Source organism: Phalacrocorax aristotelis, chromosome 1 (genome assembly GCF_949628215.1).
Source record: "Phalacrocorax aristotelis chromosome 1, bGulAri2.1, whole genome shotgun sequence".
In the NCBI taxonomy this organism is placed as follows: Eukaryota; Metazoa; Chordata; class Aves; order Suliformes; family Phalacrocoracidae; genus Phalacrocorax; species Phalacrocorax aristotelis.
In genome coordinates this window covers 205,858,021-205,875,469 of record NC_134276.1, presented here as the reverse complement: position 1 = coordinate 205,875,469, position 17,449 = coordinate 205,858,021, and the positions used below count along the sequence as shown (strand labels likewise).

The following is a 17,449-nucleotide window of genomic DNA, read 5'->3' as shown; positions in this document are numbered from 1 at the left end:
GTACCTACAGGAAGCTGAATTCCAGTACTTTATGATTAGTGTTTCAAAAGTAACGCCTTGAACCAAGCAAGGTGAAAAAGAGCAGTTTTTATCAGAGACTTTGCAAACATCATTGCAACAAAAGTTATGGATTTTAAACATTTAGTCTCTGCATTATGCCTAGATACAATTGCTGAGGCTTTGTGAGAGAATCTCCCATTAGCTCTAAGGCTTAGGCAAGGAATTTCAAGCCACTGAGAAACTTTCTGATAGCAGATGCAGTTTACATTGATTCCAATTTTTCTTTAATGGAATATTGCTCCTTCATTGAAATGGCTGGGTCTCTCATCCTATATATTTTTTCCTTTGGAATATATTGATTCTTTTCACCGTTTCTATGATGCACTGACGACATCAATATCTGTGGAACAGTTTCTTATTTTTCTTTGCACTGCTTATGCCTATATTTGAATTGAGGATGGATAGATATATAGGTAGGTAGGTAGGTGATAGCAACTAGTATTGCAAAACTCACTTTTAAATCAATGGTTACTGGACCATAAAGCACATAACATGTTATGTTAAAGAACAGAATTTGGAAATTATACGGCAATTTTAGTTTGAAACAGAAAGAGTGAAATCCTCTTTGGCTCCTAGTCATAAAGGCATTTTTGTTTTTATGTTTTCATATATGTGATATTCATAGCAATTTTTTGTTATGACTTTTATCTCTGTCTCCCACTAACGCATACAGTCAGTCAAAGTGAAAAAGAGTTTAATATCCAAAAATAGAACGAGTATGTCTTTTTCTTGTTCCTTCATTTAAAACATCTTATCTGTTCAGGATATTAACATTACTGCTAATTACTACTGCACTCAATTTTGGATGACAATGGCAAAGCTAAGAGCAAAGGAAAAAAAGCCAGAGTACTGCACTTTTAGTTTCACGGTTTGTATCAGGCTGGACCTATAACCCTGGGATTTGTGTGCTGATATTTATGAAAACAGTGGAAATCAGTGCACACTTCACAAATTTGGTGAAGCTTAAGGCATCTGTGGCACTGATTAACTTTCAGACTGGTAAAATGGCTCACGTCAGGGAGGAATTTTTTAAATTGAGGAATCCTTTTTCAAAATATGTGCTATTTCAGGTATGCAATCTCACCAATAAAGGTAACATTTTTAAAGAAATACAAAAGTAGACTTCCAACTGACACTGCCTTCAGGAATGTCAGGTTTCAGGTTCTCTCAAAACACCCTGCACTGTCAGAGCTTAGAAGTTTGACTGTGACCAGATTTGATTTTGACATATTTTGGAGGTACAGTTTTGTGAGTGGATCAATGTAGGTTTATTTCCCTTCCCCATTTAGACCCCAAAGCCTGCTCCCCTGCTTTAACCCGGGGAGTCAGAGAGAACTCCTGCAGACTGCGGGAGGGCAAGACACAGGCAGCCATACAAAGGCACAACTCATAACCCTACTGGCATCGGGGTTCTGTGTTAAACCTGCTACCACCACAAAAAGTCAAAAGAAAATCTTCAGTGAGTCAGTTTTTCATTCTGCCATCCCTAAGTCCAGAGTGAGTACGAGGGCTGTTTAACACAGTAAATTTTTCTAGTGTATTACAATTACAGAAACATCTGCTATGAATATAATTTTTCTAAACCTCTGTGAAAAATTCATAGAGTATTCAGTAGTTGCAACACTGCTCAATTACTTGCCTGTATTGAGGTGGTCGTGCGGCTGAACATTGTAATTCATTGGAAACACACAGTAATACTAGTACCAGAAACAATTTCTACTCTGCCAGCAAAATGCAACTTATGATGGTTTACAGTGCAGATACAACATATTTCTTTATTTGTGTCACACTCGTATGTGGTTAGAATAATTCTTGCAAGTTGTTGCTATTACTTGCTTTTGCAGAAGCCCTAAATTTTGGGATAAGGATTAAAAAATGGGCATACGGTCTACAAATATCTTCAGCAACTTCATATCCTTACATAGGTGCTTTTTTCACTGGAAAGTTTCTCAGAGCTGGACAGTATTTTTAGTTTCCCGTGTAACTGCTGAAAATCTACTTGTAAGGCATCATGTTCTCTGCCCTTCAATGCAACTTTCAGGTGAAAATAAGATAACTGCATAAATATCATGTTCTTATTTTTATGGCTTATATTACTCTTTATATTTGCTTCTAGAGAGGACTTGCTAATATGTTTAATATTCTGTTATTTTATTAGTGTTGTATTTTCTTTTTAACCATATTTTTAAGACAAATTTGAGGTATCAGAAAGAGACCAGTTTTGAGACCAGATGGGCTAGAAATGCAAATATACAGATATTGAGAGAAAAGATCAGATCATGGTCCATCTAATCTAATAATCCTTCTGACAGAAATTAGATGATTCAGAAGAAGTTGCCAGAAATTTCATGAGAGACAAACAGAGGGGTAATCTGTCAGCCACCTTAAATCTTCTCAGAATTCCTTAGTACTTTGAGATAATTTTAAGCCCTAAAGCATAAGGTTTCAACTTTCTTTGAAAATATATTAACAGTAGCTATTACAAATCTGGAGCTTTGCTCATGAAAAGCAAAAACTCAACAGATATGAAAAATGAGATAGTGCAAGCATTACAGAAAACTGCAAATCTCTGAGTCTTTGAATGATTATTTACTTTCTAAGCAAGTGAGAGAATTTTGGGGTGTGTGAAAATGGCATAACATAGTGGATAACCAATACTTTTATGGTCCTTTTGATCCTTCAGAAACTCTAGTACTGTGGCATAAATATTACAAAACTAATTTGTCCTAACTAATGATTTGAAATAAGAAAACAGCTCCGTTATGCTGCCTTTTTGTCAGGTATTTGGATGAGAGGAATGTTAACTTGCCTGTTGAAGTCTCAGGAAGTGTTAATATGGTATATGCTTGTGAGCATGATTTGATCACTAGTGCTACCATCAAGAAAACTAATTACCCTTTCATGAATGGTGAATATTTAACTTCACAGAAAATATTTTGAACTAATCTTTATATTACCTGATGAATCAGATCCTACCTCACATAATCCCCTTACTCTAAGCCAAAAGAAGAAGCAGCAGCATATGTATTTCTGCAAATTCATGTGTTATTCTTTTTCATTTCTTTCCAGACAACTATTACGGCACTCCGAAGCCTCCAGCAGAACCAGCTCCATTGCTGCTAAATGTAACAGATCAAATCCTCCCAGGTGCCACTCCCGGGGCTGAAGGCAAACGCAAAAGAAATAAGTCGGTGAGCAATATGGAGAAGGCGGGTATTGAACCACCAGAAGAAGAAGAGGAAGAAAGACCTGTGGTCAATGGAAATGATGTGACAGTAACACCAGGTCTGTTCTTCCTTCTTACTTTGCAATGTGTTTCTGTTATTCACAGAATCCTCAGTTACCCTCAGTTACTGAACATATGCATGTTCAGGTAAGGATGTTCTTTCAAGTCTGAAAGCAAGGAATCCTGAGTAATAGGATTTCTCTCAAGCCTAAACCAAATTATTTAACCTCCATTTCTGGGAATCGTCTCACTTACCTCAGCTACCATAAAGATATCTGTCTCTGAACTAGTCACTTTGAACCCTCTTTATAGACCAAAGGGAAAAATATCTACTTTCTGAATACAGTTCATGTGACCTGTTTTAGATTTCTAGGTTAGAAGATCAATCACAAGTGCCTATTTCTCTCCGTTGACTATAGAGGGAGTCTAGAGAACTGTAATCTGGCCAAATGAATCTAGTCTCTGTGTTTCAGGTCTCCTTTTTCTCAAATGATGATACTCACAAGAGAGTTCACTACATTATGAAGTGAACTTTTGTAAATTGTTATGAAATCTTAGCAGTATTGTGGAAGAGTTAAGTTGTCATCATATTAACAAATTTGTGGGAGTGCTGATGCAACTTAGCTGGTAGTACTATCATGAAGGACCCTTTTTGGCAGTGTTCCAGAGCCTCCATAAAGCTGATAAAGGTTTCAGATATCTAGTCCTAAAACGCAGCTGTTGAGTTACCCCTTGGATCACAGTTCTTCAGAAAAAAAAGGGGCTCAAGATACTGACTGGTATCTTGAGAGCACTGCAGCCTTTTCCCAAGCAAGTGATCAGCTTCCCCTTCAGCAAGTCATCATTTTACAGTGCTTAAACGCTTTTATTCTGAAATATCATTTAAAATTTTTTGTTGTTGTTCAAGTAGGAAATTGAAAGATTCAGATGTTTATACCTCTCTGAGAAATAACTCTGTGAATCCTTCTTGGTGAACTTAAAAATTCAGAAACAAATTATTGAAGAATAAGTCTGTAGTGAGAATCATACGGATGAGAAGATAAAATGGAATATTGCAAGTTTGCTAAATATATAGGTTAATGTGAAACAAAAATCCCGTTATCTAATCTTCTAAGCACTGTAAAAAGGATTTTCATACTGCAGATTCTATACTTTTTTTTCCTCCTACTGCACTAGGAAGTATATGGAATTTAATATCTTCCCATCAAGGGTGTATTTGCCACATGCTTTTCTGTTGTTGTTGCCTAACATTACAAATAAGGGGAAATCCCTGTGCAGAATCCATCCCTGAGTACAAGGGGGCAGCAGGGAGTGGGGGGGTTAGACTGGATCTCATCCTCCCCTCTCAGCTCACCAAAGGGCTGCAGCATTACTCCCTGGACATCGCCATCACATGCTGTATGAGCCTTGCTCATCCCTTCCACACAACACTGCATCTGTTGGCAATGTTCTGATGCTTAGTGCCTTTCCTACACAGCTAAGCAGAAAAGGATGAAGCCCAGAAATCCTTACATAAAACATCAGCACTGGCTCTGTTGCCAGGATACTTCCACAGCTAAAGAGGCAAAGGCAGGATTTGGTCTCTGATGTGTATTGTAGAAATCATTAGAAAGATCATTCCTTGTAGTTATTTGAAAAGTGCCACACAACAGACCATTGCTGAGGAGCAATTTCCAGGGCAATATGTTTCAGCTCAAACTGGAGCAAGAGGCAATGTTTATCTGCTTTTCTCCTTGCATCGTATACCTATGATTTGCTTCTCCCAGGCAAATTCTATGTGAACGATGTCTAGGCAGCACCCAAGAAACAGGCACTGGTATGTGCTCTGTTACAAAATGAAATACATGAGCATCGGTGTAAGACAGCCCCCTCCACTCCCTCCTCGCCCCCCACAAAGTAATTCCTGTAGGTGTGGCCAGCAGAACAAGCAGTGCCTGTGTTGGCTTTCATGGTTTCATAAGCAGGGTTTTGTTGTTCAGTTACACTGATTGAGGACTTTGGGGATTGTAGCAAAGCAGCTCTGTACATACATGCTGTGTTGCCTTTGTTGGGCAGTGTAGCTCCCACGGACCCTGTTACTGCAGTCATTTTCTCTGTGAGCTGACAGAGGCTTAGCTACCTCTCAAATACATGTGCATTTGTAGTTTGCGTCTTAAAACAATCAGGAAAACCAGAATACTTTTTTTTTTTCTTTTTCTTTTAAAATGCTTGTTGGAGGGAGCAACGTAGTTTTTATAAAGAAGCAACCAAGGGAGGATATTTGTTACTTCCAGCTCTTTTAGAAAATGTGTTCTGTTTTAAATGCTTCACTTCTAATGGGAGTCTTTTAGTAAATATAGGACTCTTGGTACATCCAAAACATTGATGTGTTTTTTATAGATGCTCAGCAACTTAATGACTTATTAAGTCCCAAAGGTGTCAGAGTGCTGGCAGGGCAAAGGACTGCTGTAACCCCTAGGATTGCTAAGGTGAAATAGTAACAGATCTAAGATGAATCTGAAGAAAATAAACCTGTCTTTATCACACCAATAAGCAACATTTGTAGTTGCAGAGATCTTTGTGCTTTTGGTCTGATTTTTCAGACCACTTTTCAGTGTCTGTCAAGACAATCTGTGCATTGGTTGAACTTTGTTAGTAGGAATCAATTTTTCGTTAATTCACTTGCACAAACCTTGCATCATAGGCCATCAGATTTCCCCTGGATAGTTGTATTTGGACAGACTGGAGATCTTCAACAGTGCTCCGTAATTGTCTTCTTGCTAATCTGTGCTGCCCAATGTGCTTATTTTTTCTGATTTTTGTCACCTGTCCTCAGCTCAGAACCCAACAGGAAGCCTTCTCACTTCTTTAGGATGAGGTTTTTGGTCACTTTAGAATGGAACACTCTCAGCTCTTCATCCTGGATCAAGTTCTCTCACAACACAGTAGTATTAATTGGGAGATGGGATTTATCTCATTCAACTTCAGTAAATTATATGCCTAAATACCTTAACTTTTGTCTACTTGTCTCTGCTCTCTTTATATAAAGTAAGGAGAAAAAGGCAATTCCAAAGAGTAGGAAAGCGTAGGTGTTTCAGATACCCATTTTAGGGTATCACCTCTGCAACCTAAAATGCTTAATTCAGCCTACAGCTGCACAGGAACTTAGATCACTAAATTTAAATGAGAATTCTGCTATTTGCCAAGCAGCATATGAGAGACACAATCTATAGATCAGCTGTTAAGATGGGCAAGTCTAGAGTTAGTGCTGCATTTCTCATACCTATTGCAATTGCCCACAATAATGGACTTCTGGCTACTCTAGGTTGGGTCTCTGCCTTTCACTGGTTTGGGCAAGACATCTTGCACCTGAAAAGCCTTTCCTGATGGACACTTCATTGAAATGAATGATTTCTGCAAAACTGACGCTTTGACAAGAGGTAAAAAGACTCTTGGTCAAATTGCAACCTGCTTGTCAGACATTCAGTTTTCACTGCTGTTGCCGTTTGTGTCTGGAGAGAATTAAGTCAGTCTCCTTCACAACCAGCATCATAATTTGACACTGTGTTGGTCATGTCATGTTTACCTCACACTTCTGACTGATTAAGTGTTTATCATCCGAACTCCAAAACACTCTGACATTGAAAGAATGCTTATGTGTGTGCATTATTCTGACATTACTTGAGCAACAATAAGTTCCACCCAGAGAATGAAAGTTCTGGCAGGCTCGAATTAATTGAGGGATAAGATATGACATAAAGTTTCAAAATGATCATTCATTGCCTTAGGTTGATAATGAAGCAAAAGGCTAGAGTCTGAATGCCATCAACCACCACACAAGGTGCCGTAGTCCTAGCTGTTGTGGTTTAGCTGGTAGCTCAGCCCCACACAGCCACTCTCTCAATCCCCACCGGCGGGACGGGGGAGAGAATCAGAAGGGTAAAGCTCGTGGGTTGAGATAAGAACAGTTTAATAATTAAAATAAAACAACAACAACAACAATACAATGAAAAGGAAAACAATGAGAGAGGCAAAAACCCGAGGTGGGGGGGGGGGTGGTGGAGTGAACAACCAAAACCAACAGCACATGACACCACCAGTCCCCAAGCCACAACCATCCCCCCAAGTGCCAACTGCCCCAGTTAATGTACTGGTGATGGCATCACATGGTGCGGAATGAACACCCCATTGGCCAGTCGGGGTCAGCTGTCCCAGCCGTGGCCCTGCCCCTCCCGGCCTCCTGCCCACATGGCAGAGCAGGGGAAGCTGGAAAGGTCCCCGACTCCTATAGGCACTGCTCAGCGACACTGAGCCGCTACTTAACAGCAACTAAAGCATCAATATGCTGTTGGCACTTTACCAGCTACAGGGAAGAGAATTAACTCTATCCCAGACAAAACCAGCACACAGGGAACAGGTTGAGCTTATTCTTTTATTATTACACAACAAAGACAGTCAGGGACATGAAAATAACACACATGGCATCCAAGGGCCATGAGATTTTAAAAAAATACAAAATTTGGTGTCCATTGATGTTTCTGTTGTAGAAGTGTTTCTCTGAACTCAATTTATCACACCTAGGTCACAACCTATGATCTACAGAATACCCTGTGCTCACCCTGTCTCCCTGTGTCCTTCCCCCACATCAGCTCCTAGTTCTTATAGGTTAGTAGTCAGTGGGAACAGTGCCTCCATACAAAGCACCAAAACCCAAGTACGGCTACAGCTCTGTGGGAAAGGGAGCTGCTCCAAGGCTGCGGAGTGGTATTTTCACAAGAGGCTCTCATATAGCTTGGCAAACGTGACTTAAACTACTCTTGTATCCAACAGTTATTTAAGATGGATGCACAGTTTCCTGTGCAGAATTTAACAAATTAGTCATTTAGATACAATACGGATACAAAGACCTGCAATATTTTCCTTCAGAGTGGCTAAAACCACTCCAGAAATTACTACTTAATAATATTTTCCTTAATTTGTTCTCTGCTGATATTGCTTAGGTCATCTGGGTTGATACATTTGGAAGAAGAGAATAAGTTTTTAAACTTTAGTGCCTCAATAACCTGCAGCACTAAAATAAAGAAATAAAGTGACAAGGCCCTCTTACATGTTTAGATGGCAAAAATCAAAAGTTAGACTGTAAATACAGAAGCAATTTAAAGTGCAAAACCAGCATTGATGAAGGCTCGAATTCTGAGACTGTCAAAATATAACTACCAGTTATTTCTAAAAAAAAGGTCACTAGATTGTCTAAGACCTGTATAGACAATATGACATATTAATCAGTAATATTTTAACTGCTGGTATTTGGAGTTGGTGTACTGCAGAGATGAACTTCCAGTACTTAATGATAAGTGGGTATTTTTAACATACACATTATCTTCTTCCCAAAGTTCTTTGTATTCCACATATGCAACAACTTGCTGGTGCTTTACCAGCGCCTATTCTGTCACTTCCCAGGATGCTCACGTTGATATATTGTGCTAAACTGCTTTTAAAAAGTGGACTACATAATGTGTTTTGTAGCAAGACAGCAGTTCTAATAGGCTATTTCATCTGATGTAAAGTTAATTGATTGGTTCTTTAGTGACAAAAATACTTCCTGACTAATATTATGGTACAATTTTAGGATCTTTTTCACATCATATATTGTCTAAAGATAAATATTTGTGCTCACAGTATGTTACTGTAGTATTTAAAATTTTATTTTTACATTTAAGACACTACTAGTTTTTAACCAGTACTGTTTTTTTATCAAATCAAACATTATGTATGAATATATATTAGCAGAAGGAAAACCAATAAGGTGAATATCTACCTTACCTGGAGTGTGTGAATGATAGATACATATAACAAAAGGTAAGATGACACCATAGGGCTGTATTCCATATAAGTGTGACTAGGATGTCCACTGTGTAGAACTTAATGTTATTATACGGCATTAGGCAATTCTACCTTAATTGCTTGGGCTTTAGTCATCCTGATGCCTTCTCCATTACCAAAGTAAGCTATTTAAAGATAATGATCCAGGAATTAATAGTTCATGAAATTGGCTTTAAAATAATTATATTTTTACATTGTTAAGTAAGCATCAGGTTCCTTTTTTCCCCTGCTATATTTTGATAGCAATCTCTATCTTAGATAAGCTCAGAATATGTCTTCTAATCCTCGAGGCTTAGTTTTTACATTTTTTCTTCTGTCATGACAGCTGGGATTTGTTAATACAGTTATTGAATATCAAGAATCTGACCTCATCAGACCTACTGAAAATAAGATCTTGAGAAAGAACACATATTACAGATATCATGCTAAAATCCCAAAAGACAGCAGTGTCACCACATCTGTGCGCTCTCAATTGGATGATCATTAGCCATCATGTGTGATGTGCCTGTGTTCCAGATTTATTTGTTCTACTGCAGTCATATGTACCATGCGGTCTTATGTCTTGTCCTCAGTTTGATCTGTAGAGCATCCTTCCTGTAGTAGAAATGTGGTCAAGACTGTGGGTAGCCTCAGGAATACAACTTACAGATCTGTCAGTGATGCTTGAGACAGATGAGAACTTACTTTTGCTTTGCAGAGATAAGAACAAAAAAGCCAAAGAATTTATCAGCAATTACATTGTCCTATTCTCAGGGAAGTGGAGACCATATATCCTCTATGCTTTGCAAGAAGCTTTGACATATTTGAAAATACTTCCCCTATCCATCAGTCTTTTCTCCTCCAGACTAAACCCACCTGTTTTTCAATGTTTCTGCACTTCCAATCTTTTTCTTTTTCTTTATTTTTCTGCCCTCTGCACTGTTTCAAATCTTCCTTGACATGAAATTCTGAAATCAGGCCCAGTACTCCTGACTAAACCTACTAAACCTAAACTCCTAACTAAACCTACTAAACTGTAGCTGACGGTGGAATGACCTGCATTGCATACGCTTGCTACTCTTGCCTATTATGATGCTTGTTTTTCTTTTGCAATGGTACCATTGTTGACTGAAGATAACGGTAAGGTATCCCTCACACATCCCCATATGTCCATTGTATTTTCACTAGGAATTCTGCCTAGGCATTCGATCCCATCTTGTATTTTTACAGGTGATTGTGGCATTTCGCACCAGACAGGTGCCACATATTTTGGAAAGCCAAGACGGGAGAGGGGGGATTGAGGACTGGCAGATAAGGAGGGGACTTCAGCTTCCCTGGGATCTTACTGCTCTGCTGTGGGATGCAACTAAGCAAAACTTTTGCTTGTGTCTCTTGCTAATTCATTTCTTACCACAGACAGATTCACATTTCCAAACAGCATAAAATGTTTGTAATACCATGTAGTTCAAGTATGAGTTAAGATTTAGCAGCATGAGCTGCATATGGCTGTAGAGCTATAGACCGTCATCCTGTTTAAGGCTGGATCCATTTTTTTTTCCACACTATTCTAAAAGGCTGTATGTGTTGGTGTCAAAAGTCTTTTTTTAAGACCATGAAAGTTATATCTACCATTTCTCCCCAAGGAGCAGCACCTGTTACTCTGCAATGAAAAGAAATAAGATCAGTATGGCATAACTTCTTCTTGAAAAATATTGACAATTATTTATCACCTTTGAAGAGCTTACATGTAGGTGGTTTGATTGCTGGTCCCAATGTCCTTCTAGGAATTAAAAACAAAAAGATATGAAGTTATAGTTTCATGGGTCTTCCTCCTCCTTTTTTACAAAAGGATGTAATGGCCTAATTGAGCAAATTATTTCACAGGGAACTTAGATGCTTGGAAATTTAGACTACAAAACTATCTAAAAACCTAAATCATGGGTACTTTGCTGAAACCAAGATTGTGTCTGCCTTTTCTTAGTTTCTTTTCTCCATGAAGTCTCAAAGGTCTAGCCATTACTAGCCATGAGTCTGCTTCATTGATTCCCTCAGTAGCCTAGGTTTTATTTCATCAGGCTCTAACAACTGAGGATGGCTGCTTGATCTAAGTTGTACTTGACCTGTTATCTGCCCACTCTACTCTGAGTTCTTTAGCCCTATTGCTGATGTTAATTATGTTAGTCATTTAATCACAGGTAATCTTTTTTACAGTAATGACTGAGGCAAGAAGAACACTAACTGCCTTGTTTTTTTTATGCGTCGTATATTATTAGCTTTCCTTCCTTCCTACATAGTGTAATGAGTCTGCTTTTTGTCTTTTTATTATTAATGCACTTACAGAAAGTTTTCTTGTCACCTCTGATGTCCCTGACTATCTCTTTTTCTAGACTAACTGTTCTGCTTTGCTGTTATGTCTGTACTGTTTTTGTGTATTCATCCCTAACATTTCAATGCAGTCTTCACCTTTTGTACAATTCTATATCAAGTAACAGACCATTGAAAAATCATGGCTTAATCAAAATGATCTCTGATTATACTTACTATTTTTCTTTTTTGTTAGGGCAATTTGTGCTTGAACTCTTAGTATTGTTTATTTCATCTTTGCCAGTTCTCCTAAACTCCTTTTCCCTTACCATTGATTACCATAACATTAAATTCAATAATTCTTTGAGTTTATTAAAATCTGGGGGTTTTAACACCATTGTTGTTAATTTTTTTGTTGCTCTTCTTTCTTGCTGTCCTAAGCATCACAACTTAGATCATTTCACCTAACTTGTCTTCCACTTCTACATGTTTCACACAAGTATCTGCATAGTTCTGTGCTCTGGATGCACCGTTGGCTCATTTAAAAAATTGTTGTATTGATCTTTATTGTGGACTACATTTCCGGCTTCTTTTAAAAACATATTTTCTCCTGTCTTTTTTTATAATTATCCATGGACTTCAATATAGTCCATATAGTATTACTCAGAGCAAGCTTATATACACTTCTGATGGTACATATTAATACATACTTCATTCCTTACATATCTTTATGAACAAGCTAGTCTTAATCTAGTCTCTATTATGCCAATTATATATCATTTTTATTAAATACTAGTGTACAAGTTCACAGTTTATTCTCATTTCTCCTCTGATATTCATTGTCTGTGTTCCTATAGTTTTTACCTATTGGTGAGCTTATGTCATTAGCCTTCACCTAACCTAATGTAAAGCCATGCTCACTAGGTCTGAGATTAATCTCCCCTCATTTTAAATATCTAGAAACTGAGCAACTAGCCTAAGCAGGACTGAATTTGATTTACCTGACTTAACACGTAGGGTCACTTCAGCCATCTGACTAGGATTCCATCATAGTCACTAGAGATTCAGTCAATACATTAAAATTGTAAATTTATTTTAGTTCCAGTTCATTTTCAATGGGACAAGGCTTCGTTTCAGTGCAACAGAGAACAGAATCCAAGGATGAAAGCTTCTGTTGTTCACTGAGGCAACAGGTTCCTGTCACATTTTTTCAAGAAATAGTTCCTAGATAGACCATATAATAAAACATATCATAAAACACTGCTTACAAACACATACCTAGTAGACCAGTCAATCAAATTTATTAACCTCCAAGCATGAAGGAATCTCTTTCTTTAGTAGGACAAGTTCTCTCAAACAACCTGTGTTTGAGCTGGAAGTAGTCAAGAAAAAACTGCATTTTCTCAACTGTCAATAGTTGAGTGCATGGAAGCTTTGCTATGTGATAGTCATTCATGCAAATGAGCATGTAGACTCTTATGTGTGGAGGTAAGTGTTCAGCAATGTGGATAAGACACATTTAGACTCCTGATGTTGTACACCTGCTGGCTATTTAGCTGGAGTTTTTTGATGTATCTTTGTGGTTTTGTCTTATATTTGTGTTCAGCAGATGTTTTATCAAGTATCACTAAGTTGTACTATGCTTGCTTAGCTAAAAGTGTGTGGACTGGACTGCTATAGTGGTAGAGATACTGTTGGACACCACATTTTTTAAATTTCTTACTTTATGGAAAATAAAATCAATAAAAAACAAAAGATCAAGTACTGAAAAAGACATAGGAAAGGAAGACTCCTTCCTAAATATGTTCTTGGTCACAGCGAGACACAATCATATTGGGCATAGGAAGTATTCGGCATTGGCTGTGGGAAACTAAACCTCCTACAGATTACACTGGTAATGAAATCACAACCACTTTTTATACAGTTAATATATTGCTATGAGTTGATGGATGTCATATTGATTTATTTGTTGTATAGGTATAGGTAAAGCAATTAGTATATATACTTTTTAATTGAAAATAATCTATTGTCTGTAGTAAAACAGCAGGGTACTTGCTTTACGCATGTATAGTTTGAAAAGTTAAGACACAAGACAGTAGTGCTGCTGGATATGAGGCTGCCTTCTGCTCAGTGCTAACTGCTGGTTTGGAAGGACTCCTGGGACAGAACGAGCCAGAACTCTCTGGCTTGTTCCTAGCTCTTTATTAGTTTCTTGTTTCAGTTTGGTTTTATTACTTTATTTTCTTTTATAGTGTTCCAGATAAAATGAATCATCAGAGGGACCCTTGTGTAAACCCAGCAGAATTTTTCTCTTTATTTCAAGACTTGCAGTTCATAGAGCATTGCTTGGAGACTTGCGCCCGGTAAATTCTCTACCATTAACTTGAATATCCAAAACTTGTCATTTTTATTCTCTTGTAGAATCAAGTGAACATGAAGAAAAGACTACAGGTGCCTCAGGTGAGGTATCTTCCACCCAACCTTGTCCTGCACCAGGATATACTCAGCCTGAAGAAGCAAAGGAGGATATGGATGTAACAAAGCAGACTAAATCTGAAGAGAATGATGACTTGGGCCCACTGCCTGATAACTGGGAAATGGCTTATACAGAAAAGGGGGAAGTCTACTTTATTGAGTGAGTCTTATTTCTTCTCTAATAGCCATATTGTATTTAACTGGGTGGGGAAATGGTTTGTATAGTGGAGTGGAGCATTGGACACCTCCTCTTTAAGATAGCAGGAATGTTCTGGCTGTCAAGGTTCCTGAGAGCAGGTGGCAATTGCTGCATTACTGACTTCCATTGAAGCATGCTGTTTTTAAGATGGGTAACTGGACTGCTTAGCACTTCAATAGCAGCAATTAAAACTGTTTTTTCTTCAAAAGCAAAGTTTTTGTGCTGTTCTGGTGCTTATGGGGGAGTAGCACAATCGCTGGGTTCTTCCTTATGTGGACAGAGATAAAGAGGGTTGAGCTTTTTGCCAATTTAAAGAAAGATAGGCAGGCTGAAAACTAGCTAATGAACAGTAAAGGAAGGCCATGCTATATTTAGAAATAATAACATAAATGAGTGGACAATAAAGGCAATTAATTATATGTAGAAAAGTTTTTCCTTTCCGTAGCCTATACATACCTGTTCCTACTGTTGCTAATTAGCCAACTTGTTGAACAAATGGATATGAAAATTCTTTCTTCTCTAAGTGCTGTCATTAATACACATTACCAGAATAAGAACATAGCAAATGAATTAGTTCACATAAGCTCATGTTCCACAAAAAAAAAGAGAAAGGAAAAACCAACAGTTTCATCAGCAGAACACTACTTAAAGAGGAGCAGTAGCATTTCTCTTTGCTTTAAGAAACTAACTCGAACAATTTGGAAGGTTAACCATTATTCTGATTATTAGTAGGTGAAAATAACATTTGGAGGTGTCAATTCTGCTTTAAGTCCCTTATTTCGTATAAAATTTTATGACTATCACAAAAAGCGTAAACAAATGACAAGAATAAAGTTTGTGCACGTGATTTTTCATCAACACTGACATGACCAACTTTAGCTTCTGACATATCCAAGGCTAAAAAGAGCAGTAACTATTAAAACATAAGTGCCTTTGCTGAAAAGGCAAAAATATGCTTGTTCTGGAAAAAGAGTAATTACATTAACTTTGCCCAGGCAAGCAGAGAAGAACTAGGATGACCTCAGGGCTAGCTCAAACCCTTGTTTCCTCCTTACCTCACTCCCAAATTTAATTTTTCTGCACACATTGAGTGTCCTGACAGAGAGCAGACTGAATTATGTGGCACTTTTATTTTACTTGCTGTAACAAAAACCTGTGATCTGTTTGGAGGGTGGGGGACTGGATGATGGGTAGGTCACTAACACACCAAACTGTGACAGTGGTAAATACTGCTGCAGGCAATTTAATAGAAAATAAATATATATTTGTGACAAATACAGTGAATGCAAATAGCCCTGCTGCACTACAGAGCAGTCATTCCACTACACAAAATCCTTTGATGTTACAGCTTACTTCCTTTACTGGAAATGCTCTAGTTTACACTGCAGTTCTGACAATGCTCATCATTCACTTCCACTAAATGAATGTTATGTAAAGCAGAGAAATCAATCAAAGGTGCAGACTGGATAAAAAGACCGTTATAAGGGCTCTTTGCCTATGGGATTATATTCTCTGAATAATGTAATTGCAGAAAAGTGTGATTACACATCTGTAAAAATAACAGATTATTTACTAGAATCCTAGCAAAGGAACAACTCTGATCGTTTGGGTTTTCACATTGCACAGTCTTCACAGGGTTAAGTAGGAATGTAATGCTGTGGGGATGCTGTTAAATTGCCTCTTTGTTTACAAGTCACTTTGGTTAATGGCATGAAGAGACTCCATTTGCTTTCGCAAAAAACGAAAGATAAAAAGACAACAAAAACCTATTTGTCTAACAACATCTCCCCGAACAGTAGTAAAGATTGTACTAGATTATTAAATAATAGATGAAAACCAAACATTTTTAAAGTGTACATCACAATGGGTGAAAAAAAGCCATACTAGGCAGCATCTTTTATTGCTTTATTTGAGGCTCATGCGAATTGTGCCTTTAAACCCTAAGGACTTCAAGCAGTAAGCGATCTCAAGTTGCAGGTTGTCACAGGTATACCCAACAGTCTTAGATTTCATGACAGTATTTTCATTCATTCACCTCAAACTAACCTCTACAATTTGTGTGTGAGCTCATTTAACAAAACTGCCATCAGAAGTAACGTAGCAGATTTACAGTGAGAGAGGGAGTGACTTCATAAGAAGAAAGGTAACTGTCTGTAGACAGTGTTATTTGTTTAGTTAATCATTAACGGCCCAGTTAGCATTTTGTGAAGCACACTGGAAGGAATTTCCTCTGCCTCAAGGTCTAAAAATAGAAAACCCATATACTAGATTCACTGGGTGATTCAGAGGACAGTTGTATTTTAGGGCATGGCTTGGTTCTGTTTCTTCCTTTCTTTCCCTGTTTTGACATAGGTGCATGACCGTATGTTTACTTATATCAGCATTCGCAGACAGAACAGGAAGAAAACCCTTCTTACCACATAGTACTTACCACTGTTTTTCAGGAAGAGCTACATAAGTACATTTCTTGGGCTGTTTCCAGCCTCCCTTACATATGAATCCAGATTTTCAAATACAGGCATACACCACACAAATAGAAGTCCGTCTCCTACATTTACTTTCATTGAGAATATATGCTAATGAGAACATGCAATAATTAAAACACTGTACATAAATTGGAATACCACCAAAAAACCCCTCCAATTCAGCTCCTTCTTTCCTACTTTAAATAGGGCTGATGAGCATGACTTATTTTGGCATGCTTAAACAAACTGTAGCCATCACTCATTTTTAGCTTTTCCTTCTCACAGGGCTAAGGAAAGGATGCAATTCCCCATAGCTTCAGACCTCACCTTGCCAACTACTCTCCAGCCACATGCTAGAGACATGAGTGTCATGTTGTCCTCACGAAGTCAGCAGACGTTGACTGTGTTGGATCCCAGGCAGTCAATGTTTGCTGTATTGTTCCAATGCAGTGTTAAAGGGAATACAAAAGGACAGAGTCTCTCAGTGCATCTGCTATCATGTGCATTCAGCCTTAAATGTGGCCCTCACCCTACTCTCCAACTCCATCACATACACCGTGGCACTATAGACTTTCCTGTAGAGATGGTTACACATTATGATACTTATTTATAAAAGGCAGAATTGATTTTACCTCTCTCTCCAGCCCTCTATCCACCTATAGGCAGCAGAGCTCTCTGGAAGGGCTGCAGGGAGAGTAAGACATTAAACCAGGAAGAGCTGCAGCTCATTAAGCTGAGCTACAGCTAATGCTTGATGAATAGTCTCAAGGACATTACATAGCCCATAACAAAAGCTATTTAACTCTACACAGTTCAAAAGCACATATGGTTTCCTTTGCTTATACTACATTAATAATTGTTTTGTTAGGGGAGAAAAGT

The 17,449-nt window shown here is 38.0% G+C and overlaps 1 protein-coding gene across 6 annotated transcripts in view; it reads left to right on the top strand.

Annotated features, from left to right (window-relative positions):
• Positions 1–17,449, top strand: part of MAGI2 (membrane associated guanylate kinase, WW and PDZ domain containing 2) — a 762,823-nt gene that overhangs the window by 505,027 nt on the left and 240,347 nt on the right. For all 6 annotated transcript variants that reach the window (XM_075081471.1, XM_075081469.1, XM_075081468.1 and 3 more), the window contains exons 4-5: positions 3,130–3,345; positions 13,853–14,066. In XM_075081471.1, the coding sequence (XP_074937572.1) occupies positions 3,130–3,345; positions 13,853–14,066 (430 nt within the window). The remainder of the gene's footprint in view (positions 1–3,129; positions 3,346–13,852; positions 14,067–17,449) is intronic.